General features: G+C 34.9%; 1 protein-coding gene across 2 annotated transcripts; it reads left to right on the forward strand.

The window, feature by feature from the left end:
• The first annotated feature begins 2,908 nt into the window (after window positions 1-2,908).
• LOC143465412 (major facilitator superfamily domain-containing protein 12-like) lies at window positions 2,909-10,026 on the forward strand. 2 transcript variants are annotated; one of them, XM_076963667.1, is made up of 13 exons: window positions 2,909-4,282; window positions 4,578-4,725; window positions 4,924-5,134; window positions 5,289-5,409; window positions 5,728-5,824; window positions 6,306-6,380; window positions 7,129-7,196; window positions 7,333-7,380; window positions 7,587-7,724; window positions 7,873-8,043; window positions 8,292-8,386; window positions 8,533-8,663; window positions 8,829-10,026. In XM_076963667.1, exons 1-13 carry the CDS (start codon window positions 4,178-4,180, stop codon window positions 8,855-8,857), a joined length of 1,437 nt encoding a protein of 478 aa, XP_076819782.1. In that variant the 5' UTR covers window positions 2,909-4,177; the 3' UTR covers window positions 8,858-10,026. The 2 variants fall into 2 exon arrangements, with proteins under 2 accessions (XP_076819782.1, XP_076819781.1); XM_076963666.1 differs by having other exon boundaries at window positions 2,910-4,282; window positions 5,728-5,848.
• Window positions 10,027-13,136: the final 3,110 nt, after the last annotated feature.

Here is a 13,136-nt window from a genome sequence, read left to right on the forward strand (position 1 = left end):
GCGACACCAACATCGACCACCAGTTGCACATTCACAGCAAAATCAACAGTTGCCTTTCCCTCGACGTTCTCGTAATCGGGATCACGACATATGGCCGCGGGAAAGTGGCCGCGAACAAACTCACCGGGGTCAACTGAACGTGACGTAAATTGACCGCGGACAAACTGACTGTGACATAAACTGGCCGGCGATGAAATTAACCGTCGATAAATTGGCCGGCGATCAAATTAACCGACGACAAATTGGCCGTCAAAAGGTCAAAATTCTAATTCACTATCTAGTCGCTATCTAGTCACTATCCAGTATGCTTTTTTCATTTAAATCAAAATGTCAGGAAGCACATGCAGCAAATCGGACTTCAAAGAAGGTTTCAAAATGATCCAGAATTTGCACTACTGCTGCGTCACATACCGGCTTTGGCATTCGTTCCAATACAGCATCTGATTGAGGCTTTTGAAACATTAGAGGAATTTTTGCCTGATGAAATGCTTCCGCTTCTCGACTACTTTGAGCGTACTTACATCGGGCGTCGCTTTCGAACTCAGCTCCGAAGAGACCCGCCATATTCACATGACTTCTGGAACGTCCATGTTCGGGTGTTAAATGGCGAAGCCAGAACCAACAACAAAGTTGAAGGTCACCACAATCTAATAAACAGGATGTTATCAATGCAACACCCAACCATTTGGAAATTTATAGAAGCTTTGAGGAAATTGCAGAACATAAACAAAAACAAGATTGAGGCGCTCTATGCCCAAGGGCCTCCTGTCAAAAGGAGGAAATACAAGGATCTGGATGCGCGACTTCAAACCATCGTTGAAGATTTTGCAAACCGTGACATATTAGATTTTCTCAGAGGCATCGCCCACAACCTACAATTTGCGCAATAAACTTCCTTGTTTGTCAAATAACAGTTTGTGTAAATTTTAGTGCCCATATTATGTAGTGTCATATGTGTTTTGCAGTGAACGTCTTTTAATGTTGTTACTCGTATTTCTCGTATTTCCGGAAATATTTCTGTTAATTTCAATAAACGTTTCAATGTGTATTGAAATAAAAAAAAATTTTGTTAAAAACAAAGGAAATAGTTACAAACAAATATTTACATATCATATACTACCATCAACTTAAACACAATAATTCAGCACTTGCACGATCAATTTACCTCCCGGTCAATTTTCATTCCGGTCAGTCTGTTCCCGGTTAATTTCATCGCCGGCCAGTTTATGTCACAGTCAGTTTGTCCGCGGTCAATTTACGTCACGTTCAGTTGACCCCGGTGAGTTTGTTCGCGGCCACTTTCCCGCGGCCATATGTCGTGGAACCCTCGTAATCAACCACCTTCTTCTGGACATTCCAATGACGCGCCTCCCGATTCTCCTTCTCGCGATGCTTTCGCAAAAACCCACACAATTTAAATTTAAGTTACATTATTTATATCACTTTGTTTTTGAGTACCTTTAATTTCATGTACATGTCCCATCTTCTTGTTTTCCTCCATAGCCTACTTCATCGCCATTGGTGAATTTCTTTCTTCTCTCTTGTTTGTATAGTTGCAAGCTTATTTCCTTTTTCTTTGCTGCATAGCTTCGTCTTTGTGCTTATATCGTTTTTTAATCTTCCCGCTTTATTGGTTGTTTATTATTAACGTTTATGATTTTTCGCTGTTTCACTCATCTCATTAGGAGATGCAGTTTGCTTGAACAACCTTCAACTCCTCTAGCTTTTCCACAGATTTTGTCGTCACTACCGTTGGTGCCAACGAAACTTCATTATGTCGGTGTTTCCTTTATCTTCTCCTGGCTTCCATATTGACGATACCATTTACCATTTACCACGACACCCGATTCACCGTTTCCACAGTCGTCTCTCTCACCGTAACTATCGCTTACCAGACCAGGTCAACAAGGCTCTAATTACTTCATTCCCCGGCGCATTGGTCTGGCTGATAGGCAACGAGCGGTGATTCGATATAAAAACAATTTCAGCCATTTGAAAAAACATTTTGATGCCAGTTCTTGCTTTTCCTACGCCACCATCCACTTCGGCCTGCAGATCTCCTATCTTGGTTGTAGCCACTGGAAAAAAAAACATTTTAGCTGGTTCTACAATTTTCTTCATCGGGAAAAATCTATACCATGATAACGACTACATCTGCTCTCCATTTGGCTTACTTGCAGCAATTTTACGACTTGCTCGCGTGCCATGTTGCCAGTGCCGAAAATCTGCAATACAAACAGTATTTCCAAAACATGTTACTCTCGGAGTTTCACTCCATGATTTAGTTGTATTATCATCTTTAATTTTTCACTCATTTGCCAATGACTTCATTAAATGAATGTTGATTGTGCATGCTCACGTTTGTTCTCTTCAGTATGTTACATTTACATTGTTAACTTTCTCGTAGAGGGGGAGGAATGCAGCGGTTTGGGTGGCTTTTTTTAATGACATTGCACCAGTTCTTGCAATGCGTTTTCCAATTGTGAACTAAGTCCGAAATGTTCTTCCTTATTGCCTGCAGATGTGTTCATATAAACTTTGTTGAGAATTCGTCACTCGCTATCTTGGCGACGAAGATACCGAGATTTTTTGTTGATAAAGTGCAAGGCAGCCAAATTTTTAGCCAAACACGTGAGCACATGTGACACTATGCAAATAAACATACAGACAATGGGTAGACGGTCAAACAAATGCAGAAAGGTACCGAAGGTACTTCTGTTAGGTTTTATATTGGTAGTCTTAACCTTTTGCACTGGATAGCTAAAAACTGACCAAAGTTAATTTTACTTAACAGGAAAATAAGTTAAATTCTGAAAGTTATGTAATAGATTACGTCAGCATAGGCTTTCTTTTTTTATTTCAGTTGATGGCTGAGGTCGTAAGCGCGAAGGCAGATTTGATGGCCATATCAGGGAAAGCGGTGGCAGTTTATGAGATAAGATATGTAGCTTACTGACATAGAAATTTACTAAGCATAAAATTACTATCTTTATTGTTTTAACTGGATTTTCGTGAGAAGTTTTTCGTCCATGAAGAAAATGATGTAAGTAGGCAGTTGTCATTTTCCTTGTGTTTTGGCAGTGACTATTTCACCGTAAGTAAGTCACGCAGTTTCTTGTTAAAGATAGGTTGTTAGGTTATGAGAATGGTTATGCAAAAAGTTGATTTTAGTTATTTAGGGTATGATTAAAGGGATCTAGTATACAACCACAAGATGCCTTTGTATACAAGACCACAGCTACTCAAATTGTGACGTCATCTGTTTGTGCACTTCTGTACTAGACCCCACTTTTTCACTAGAAAAAATCATACGATTGAAGCTCTTATTTTGTGTTCCAACACTAAAATTTTTCATGTTTATCCCTTTTATAATTTACTTTTTCCATGAGTGCATGAAAAAAAATTGGCATATACCTTCAATATGGTTAAGAGTGGAGAGAACTCAGACAGCTATAGATGTGTATAACATGCAAGACTTTTCATTACGAGCAGATGGCTCAGAAAGGTCTTAAGGCTTGCAGACATTTTAGTTTAAAGGATAAAATGCTTCAAATGCAAACTAGGCTACGGCATTTAATTGAATAACATATCTAACTATCTTCCAATTAATCAATTATAATATGTTTTTATTTTCACTAAGAAATGCTTGCACATGTTTAGGCCTTGTTGTCAATTACAGTGGAAAGCATGGAAACTGCACTCTCAAGATCTTTGAAGAATTGTGCTTATTGCACTTGAACATCCACTTAGGAAGGGTGCAATCTTCAAAAATGGGAGACATTCATTTTGGCTCTTAAACCGTATTGCTCTTCATTAGACAAAAATATCATTATGCTTCCTTTCTTTAGAGGTTGCACATTTACTGCCGGAAAAATAGACCCCAAAGGCTTGACATATTTCCTAACAAACTGCAAAATGCACCAACTTGCACTCGTTTACCCGGGTGCAAGTGGATAATTTTTGCCTTCCTGCACCCTCGAGAGATTGTTGAAAGTGCCATGCTTTCCAGTCTGGCTCATTCATTCTCCACTCCGTATTCAGATAAATTGGTATGAATATTTATAAAGTATGAAATATGATTCCACAGATAAATTGACATTGTACACCTGTACAAATTTTACGTTTATGAAGTAGTATGAATACAATCACTTAAGTACATTTACTCAGAATTTCAAAAATGGTTTTGTCCGGTTGCCAGAAGTTTGCATACAGTGTTGGTCATGTACTTAATGACCTGTGTGCCTCGATGTGGTTCAGTTATTTGCTGGTCTTTTTTCACAAGGTATATATGTATGTTACTGTTCTGGATTAGGCTCCATGGTGTATTAAAATGTTTGCGATTTGGTTGAGTAGTTTTTGTAACAGCCATCATTAATTGGAAATAAGTTCATTATTAATTGTTCTTAGTTAATTCTATTTCACTTGTTGTTTGTTGTATGAAATGTAATTTTTTCATGTAGAGCATGCCAGAAATTATGTTATCATTAGTGTATATATTTATATACAGCATATCGAAATGATAGCTTATGATAATATGTTTAGATTAATACCATATTTTAATACATATATATGTTTAGATTTTGCAATTTAGTAACAGCATGTCTGGATACATACTTTTGGTGGGACAAATTGCTGATGGCATAGCTACTCCATTTGTAGGTTATGAGTCGGATAAATCCAGCATAACTTGTAAATACGGTCGCAGGAAATCATGGCATTTGGTTGGTGAGTTGCTAGCATATACTTCATATCGTTCTTAACAGATAGTACAGTATATATATACATTAGTTTTTAGTACAAAAGCAATGTAGCGTTTCAGAAAACCTGTAATAAATACTTAAAAGTCACTAGTTTAAAAGAACTGCACAGGATATCCATGCAAGAATCTTAGACGGGAAATGAACAATTTCCAACTTCCTTTAGGAACCATCTGTGTTACCTTGACATTTCCTTTGCTCTACATGCACTGTATTGGTTGCAGTCAAACTACTGCAGAGTATGCTCAGTTTGTGTATTATGCACCGCTTGTGGTCATATTTCAGTTTGGTTGGGCATCTACACAAATCAATCATTTAGCTCTGATACCTGACCTCACCAATGATGATGGAGACAAAGTAACATTAAATGCTTTCAGGTATGGAGCTTGGAAGTCATTACATAGTTTGATAAAAAATTTTGACTGTCATGTGTTGATATTATGCATGTAGTTTCACATCATTCATCACTACAATGCCATCTTGAATTTCATTAACTTAAATACTGGTATATGTAATTGTTTACTTTTAAAGATACGCCTTCACAGTATTTAGCAGCATATTGGTATATGGCATCGCTTGGTTGGTTTTGGATCTTCCTGGCTCTACTAGCAATGGGCATGAACTTTCTCCTATTGATGCTCCATCATTCAGGGTAAATGTTAATGATCATATTATTTTTCCAAATGAACTAATAACCAGACAAACTATTGATTGCCATATTTAATTAAGATGTTAACACTGTGCAGTATTGATATTTAAAACGGATATGTTAATATTTACTGATATAGGATTAATGGCAAGTTACCCAAGTTTGTTTAACCAAATTTTGTTGGTCAAAGCATAGATTATGCCATGATTAGCATTTATGAATAAAATTATATGCCATGTGGCAAAGAATGATGCAATAGTCTCACATATAATGATCATCCATAAATAGAATTTGACTATGATTTAATTTGTTTTTCTTCAGAACTTGGTACTGTCTGTGGTTGGTATTGGTATTGTTTTCTCAGGGATTTTCCACTTTGTCTTGAAAGAGCCACCTCGCACAGCTCATGCTAGCCCAGGTCTGACAGTTAATGGGCCAGATGGTATGTTAGTGCCCGTCGTAATGAAAAAAAAACTAATATGGAACAAGGCGAAAGATTTAACTACAGTACCTGAATGATTGTTCATATAATGGGCACAAATAATTCTCCATTCCATTATTAACTTTTTACTTATGTGTTTTGCTGTTTTACTAGCAGTGAATTGCCTTTGTTTTATGTATCTTCAGTGACACTGCTTAATTGTTGAAGATTTATCATTGTAAAAAATCGTGACATTATTGGCAGTTACCTCAAAATTTGACAAATTAGCTTATCCTGTCACGTCAGTTTAAATCTTTATTGCTTGCTCTAAAATTACCTGCGGTAATTAACTTTTGGTTTTTGCAAAAATTTAAATGTTCAATTATTGCAATTTTTGGTATAAATATCATAACTATTATTTGTAAATTGCGGTTGACCACATTTCACCTTCTAATTATAACATTGCAATCATTTGTAGAAACTGAGACACTTCTTTCCCATGGCGACCAAGGATTGTCTGAAAAGACAACCCTACTCAGAAAACAGACGTCAGGTAAGATGATATAAGTGACAATTTTTTAAAAAAATACTAAGCTCAGAAATTGAGTTTTTGTTAAACCATGAGTGTAACCAACAACTGAATATGCTTAAGCAAAGCTTTGAACAAGCATGTTTTATTGGAAATAAATTTGTACTTTGTATTTCTATTTCAAACATGTGCTTGATTGCTATAAATATTATTTGGACTTTAATTAAAGCATTATACAAGTTTTGCTTGTGTACGTTATTGATTTTTGAGAATTTGCATAGATATTTTTGACATTCTGGAATGGATTAACTTACTTGTTATGGTTACCTTAGGAAAAAATATTTGCAAATCAAATTTTATAGAACTTTAATAATCTTGACTCTTGAGGATCAAATAAAGTTTGTGTTCTTAGACATTGTTGTATTTAATGTTGATCCATTATAAAAATCACTAATAATTAATCAGTTATATAACAGATATTTTATCCTAACTTGCAGTGACTTTTAACTTGCTTCCTGCTTGTAAATGTCACAAGAATGTGTTTTTTTTTATATTTAACTCACAAAACTAAGAACTTGCTTGCAAACATTGCATAACATATTTTATTACCCACACAAAGAAATTGCAACACTCTTTACTTTTACATATTTGAGATGGGTTATTTTGTGGTTTTGGATTTTCATTTTTGAATCAAATAACATTGAAATATTTAGGTTTATTTAATCTATTGTAATGATCACAATTTTCAGTAAATGCAATTTTTTTATTGCAGACACAGTCACGTCTACTAGCAACATGCTTCACTGGTATCAGTGGTTCAAGAAACTCCCCTTTTATCAAGTAATAGTTTTAATCCTAATTAATTTTTAGAGCTTAGTGCTGCATCATTTAGTGTAAACAACTTTCATTTGTTTTATTTGCTTCAGTTAGTTTTATTTTTGCAGTATGACCCCAGTATAATTTCACATTTTTTTAGATGGCAATGCTTTATATGTGTACAAGACTGGTTGTCAATCTTTCTCAGGTAAATCTGAAAAATAATTTGTGAAGCTCTGTGCCGCATTATGGTGTTTTTGTACTGATTACAATTTTTTTTATTTTATACATTTTTGTCTTGAATTTTGCCCCGAAGGCAACCCATGACATTTGCTTTGTAAAGTGTCTACTTGCTATAACACTACTGAATGATTTTACAGGATGAAAACTGAATGAGTGAATGTGTTTTTGTAGGTTTACTTGCCAATGTTTTTAACTGACACTTTAAAGATGCACAAAAAGTTTATTGCCATTGTTCCTCTGATTGCGTACCTTTCAAGTTTTTTAGCTGCATTGTTAGTACGGCCCATTTCGAAAATTGTTCGGCAGGAAGTAAGAAAGTCAATTTTTTCACACATTTATATGTTTTTATTTACATATTAACCTTTTTATACATACCCATAAATTTTCGCTGATTATTAACTTATGTTCTTAAAAGTGGCCTAACTTTATTGTTGAGAACTAAGCTTTTATTATGTAGGTCATGTACTTTTGGGGTGCAGCATTTGTTGTAAGTTCTTGTGTGTGGGGAAATTTCATACCTGAACAAAGTATGCAAATATTTGGTCAAGCCATTTTACTTGGGTTTGGAAATTCGATCATTCTTATTATATCACTTTCAATGACCGCAAGGTTGATTGGAAAGGAGACAGTAAGTAGTTTAAGCTTTATGTTGTATCATAAATTGTATATGGCAATTCAGTCGGATACATTATCATTATAAGATTACCGGTTATGACACTGCACAAATTTCTGGTTTCTACTAGCCATGTAGTCATACAATGATATCATCAACACGACTGTAGCATTCAAATACTTGCTCAGTTTTTGTAAATTTGTAAACAACTGAATTCTCTTACACTGTTTATAGCTTTTCATTCATAAGCTATTCTGTTTTAGGCCACAGGAGCATTTGTGTACGGTGCTATGAGTCTAACTGATAAAATTTCGAATGGAATTGCAGTTGTTGTCATTCAAAACCTTAATCCCTGCAAGTGAGTCACTAACAGTATAAAATCTAATTTGACTTGAGTTAGAAACATCCATCATTTACTAGTTGAGTTTATTCTATGACTATGACCAACAAATTTTTCACTGCGCTCGGATGAGGTCAGTTGATATGTTATTTTCTATCTTGCAGGTGCAATTGTCCCCTATGTGCAATATATTTCCGTACAGTTATGACCTATGTTATTGGTGGAATAATGCTGGTAGCTGTTGTCACTTTGTTTATCACTGCCATAACAAGAAAAAATGAACCACTGGACGACGGTAGATATTTTCTTTGTCTGATAGTGGTGATGGTTGAATGTACTGGCAAACTATTAAGGCTCTTAAAAATTATACACTGTCTGATCAACAAAAGTAAATATTGTTAGCAGTCATACTTGCAGGGCTTATTTTGTTTATTTCTTCAATGACATCACTATTGTACAGGAAGGAGAGCTGGAACAGCTGAAGCATAGGATGGAAAATGCGAATGAAATACTTCATATACTGTATAATATTCCTTGGGAAAGTTCAAATTGCATTTAACGCTTCTCTAAAATATTTTTCATTTGATGATTGTGACCACCCGTTTGTAATTGAGACCATATTCCAATCCTGTTAATGGATGTTGTATTACATTTATTAGATTTTTCTTGTCAAGATGTCAACAAACACGTGATAAAAACATACTGCTTTCAATTAAGTTCGTTTGTTAAATTATATTATCACTACAATCCATATCAAAGGCACTAATGAATGGATTTTTGATTTCACAAAACAAATGTACAAATACTTTCTTGTCAAGTAAGACGAGTGAACTTTGAGATTTACCGTCACTGTGAAATATGCATTTTCTGCGATTCGCATTTGCGTCTTAAGTTTGTTGAATCTAAAATTGTTTCAGGCTTTCTGCCAAGTTTATGATCAAGATTTCATAATGTTATATGTTTATATCTGTCTGAGTGAAGTGTTATTGTTTTTTTCCTTATGCACACATCGATCAATATGGAAAGTGTTTCATGTAATTGTATCGCTAGTATGACCCTGGAAATATGTCAATGTCATGTTAAAATTAAAAGAAACACGGTTCCGTATTCTTACGCGTCAAGAAGCTAGCCGATCCTCTCCAACTTTTCCTTTAAAACAGGGCTACTCAACTGGCGGACCGCGGTCCGAATGCGGACCTTTTCAGTGTTGAATCTGGACTTTATCTGTCTCAGTATTTACGCAAATGAAATCGTTCATCTTTAGTTTTGTTATTCCTGCTTACTCAATTAATCGGCGAGTATGTAAGTGGTAAATTAATACCCATCCAGAGAATTATTATATTATATACCGTATTTTAATACATTTGTATGACTAAGTTATTTCATGAGAGTTATAACGGACCTAAGCAAATTTTGAACTATTGTAACTGAACCTTTGCTAAGAATAGTTGAGTAGCCCTGCTTTAAAGATATCAAGATTTAATATGTGCATGGAGTTGTGGTAAATCATTATATGTTATCAAACTATGCTATCCTTATTACCTGTGATAACTTAATACCCTTTGCTGCAATGGTGCCTCTCTAGTGTACAGTATTAGTACAATCTGAAGTGCAAAATTATTATGCCGAGGTTTGTATATACAAAATGTTATTATTTATTCCTATGCCTTTTGTGTTATTCCCTTCGTCTGTTTTGAATTATTGGGAAGAGAACGGACAAAGCAACTTCATACTCTGACCATGACAATACAATTAGTTAATTAATTGCTTTTGCTAGTAAGAACTTCGGCTTTGAAACTTGCTATTACTGTAATTTGATAAAGCATCATAATAGGTAAGATCAAATTTTCAAGAACAAGAATTTAATTTTGTCGGAACTGGCAAATATAATCCTGCAATATTTTGCGGGAGTGAATTGTGCTAAATGAATGATATCTAAGGATATGATACCACGACATGGGCGTACCGAATTTTCTCTTAAAAATTAATAGGCCTAAGCTACATATGTCATATCACACCTATTTCTGAGACGTTCGCAAATTTTCTGTCGCCGTGTAGTCTAACAAAGAGTCCAGCTGTAGATGATTAAAATTATTCGACATAATTGCTTTCAGATAGCCAGTTAAGATCGGAGAAAGGACGCAACCTTGGTTAAATTTTGTTAAGAAAGAAGAAATGCTTTTGTTACGACCAAAAATATGATAATATAAAATCTTAGCCTACATACTCTTTGTTGCGACATATATTTTGTGTTTTCAGTAAAAGTTGAACGTCGTCAACAGACATTTTTTGTAGGTGGGATAGACAATTGTCTAAGTGGCAGTGTTGTAATGACTCGAGTCACTTTTTTAAATGACATAACTTGACTCGTGTCAATGCTTGAAATGACTTGACTTGAGTCTAGGGAAACTAACTTGACGCAAGTCATTAACGGAATAAATGTTTAATGCTGCCCTCGACCCTTGTGTTTTTTTTCGTCATCTAGTTCAACGTAGTTTGAATGAGAAAACTTGCATTTTGTCATACTTCAGAAAACCTTCAGAAGCTAACATGAAATTGAGCCGGGGTCATTAATGTTAGATCTTGTTGGGGATGTTGTAGGTTATTTCAATTTGGTAATTACTGTGAAAAATACATGATAGCCTACACGGTAATGTTGCCTACTTCTCTGTTGTTGCATCATATTTTAGCATGACTTTACTTTACTTGAGTTAATTAGTAATTTGACTCGACTGGACTTAAGTCAACTTCCCAAATGACTTGACTTGACTTGAGTCTAAAAAAATTATTCGCTTACAACACTGGCAGATGGGTTTAATTTCAGAAAAAATGTTTAGCCTATAGTGTTTGTGTTTCATGGAGGCTGACTTTTTGCCTGCAGGATTGACACATTTTTTGCATTAAAACTTAAAAATTTTAAGTTGTCAGCTTGTAACTACAAATAGGTACCACAACAGGAGAATGAATGTTCCAGGGGACTGAAAAGGTCCTAAACCTAAAGAGTCATGCAAGAAAATTAGCTGAATAAACAATAAACCAACCACCATGACTAATAAGCTGTCTAAATTGTAATTGTAACGTTTATACAATTCATTTTTAAATTTTTGTAGGAGAAATAGAAACGCTTAGGGTTTTGGATAAGGAAACAGCCTTTATGACACAATGTCATTCTGATAGAAGTATGCAACAAATTATTTTGTCACAACTCTTTACTATCGCTTTCTTCTCCCCCTTCAGTATTTAAAGCTATGTTGTGATCGCCAGGTTTTGTGTTTATCTTTGTGACGACTTCAGAAAATCCGTTTGTGTGTGATGTAATCATGGTTGAGGGTATGGGAAGTTGTAGCATTGTCGTATAATGTGTAGTTAATATGCATATCATGGACATATGATGCGTTTAATATATTGCATAGGACTCGTGTTTGTATACGTAGATTGTAGCAAGGTTTGTATATGTGTAGGCTATATAGCATGTATAGGCTACGTCTGAGCGTTGATGTTGTTCCGTAATAAAAAAAGAAAGTAGCGTATGGTCAATCGTAAATAGTTAGTCATGTTTACAAAACAAAGCGTAATAGGCTAGATAGATAGACTAGTGTTAGGCCTAGTCAGTAGCGAACTTCTCTACATCGAAGGTTTAATGTTAGATTGCAGGATGTTTTGCTCGTCCACTGACTGACTGAAAATTTGTCATCTAGGTTAATATGGTATGTCAGTTTGGTAACTAGGCTAGCATGCCATATAGCAGTATAGGGTTATGTTACCAACCGACCGCCAAGAAACAGAGTGACGATTTCACCGTATGTATTATTTCATTATCATATAGGCTATGTATGTCGGCCCGTTGATAAAGATAGGCGGTAAGGTTGGGAGAATTGGTTGGCTATGAAAAAAGTCGATTTAAACTAGCCTATTTTTCCTAGGGTTAAATTGAATTTAGATAAGACCTAGAAGTAGAACGAAACTTTTAGGCTACATTTGGGTTACTAGGCCTATATTATAAAATTCAAGTTAGCTTAACAATAAACCATAACAAATGGCTTTGAACGGATGAAATACTGGCAATTGTCATTTTTCAGGCTTTTTAAGTGGTCCTTTTAAGATTGTGCTTGCTGCACTCAAACGGCACCATATTTCCCAGTCTGCTATTTTTTTAGCTTTAACAAAATTCTGACAAGATGTAAAAACCCTGATTTGGTGCATTTACTATAATAGATGATTTATTATGCCATATTTGTCACAAATTAGAATTACTTAGGGTACTACTGTAAACGGAAGTTACAACCTTTATAACTTGGGTAATATTGATAAATAAAACCTTGCTGTTAAGTTTATCATACAGTACTTCCTTGATTATCCAGTCTAGTTGGGGCAATGTTTTTTGAAATTTGAGCGGATAAACAAAAAAATGATGTTTGAATTCTTATATTTAAGAAAAAAAATCACTGTTTTATTTTTCACGCTGCTTTTCAATATGTACTCATCTCAAAATTTTAAGTTGCAATAAGCATTTAGTTTTTATTGATGAACTGCAAGTACAGTAGCATAAATAGGAATAGGCTATATCAGATATCACTATGTAGCTATAGCTGCATGAGGCCTCATACTTTGTTTGTTTTATTGCATTTTTAGGTCAAAAATTCCTTTCATCATGCGACCACATAATCGAATGCCAGTTAAATGAAGTACGGATAAATGGGATAATTGAAGAAGCGCTTTATATGTTTGCCACTTGGTATAATTTTAATAAAAAGAGACTGCTCTTTTG

Source organism: Clavelina lepadiformis, chromosome 7, assembly GCF_947623445.1.
Source record: "Clavelina lepadiformis chromosome 7, kaClaLepa1.1, whole genome shotgun sequence".
Taxonomy (NCBI): Eukaryota; Metazoa; Chordata; class Ascidiacea; order Aplousobranchia; family Clavelinidae; genus Clavelina; species Clavelina lepadiformis.

What these genes read in the sequence shown, in the direction of transcription:
- LOC143465412 (XM_076963666.1), top strand. Translation starts at nt 4,178, where the DNA reads ATGGTTTTGTCCGGTTGCCAGAAGTTTGCATACAGTGTTGGTCATGTA. An exon ending in ACTCAGAAAACAGACGTCAG is followed by an intron (nt 6,381 to 7,128) that starts GTAAGATGATAT and finishes TTTTTATTGCAG; the next exon opens with ACACAGTCACGTCTACTAGC. An exon ending in CGAAAATTGTTCGGCAGGAA is followed by an intron (nt 7,725 to 7,872) that starts GTAAGAAAGTCA and finishes TTTATTATGTAG; the next exon opens with GTCATGTACTTTTGGGGTGC.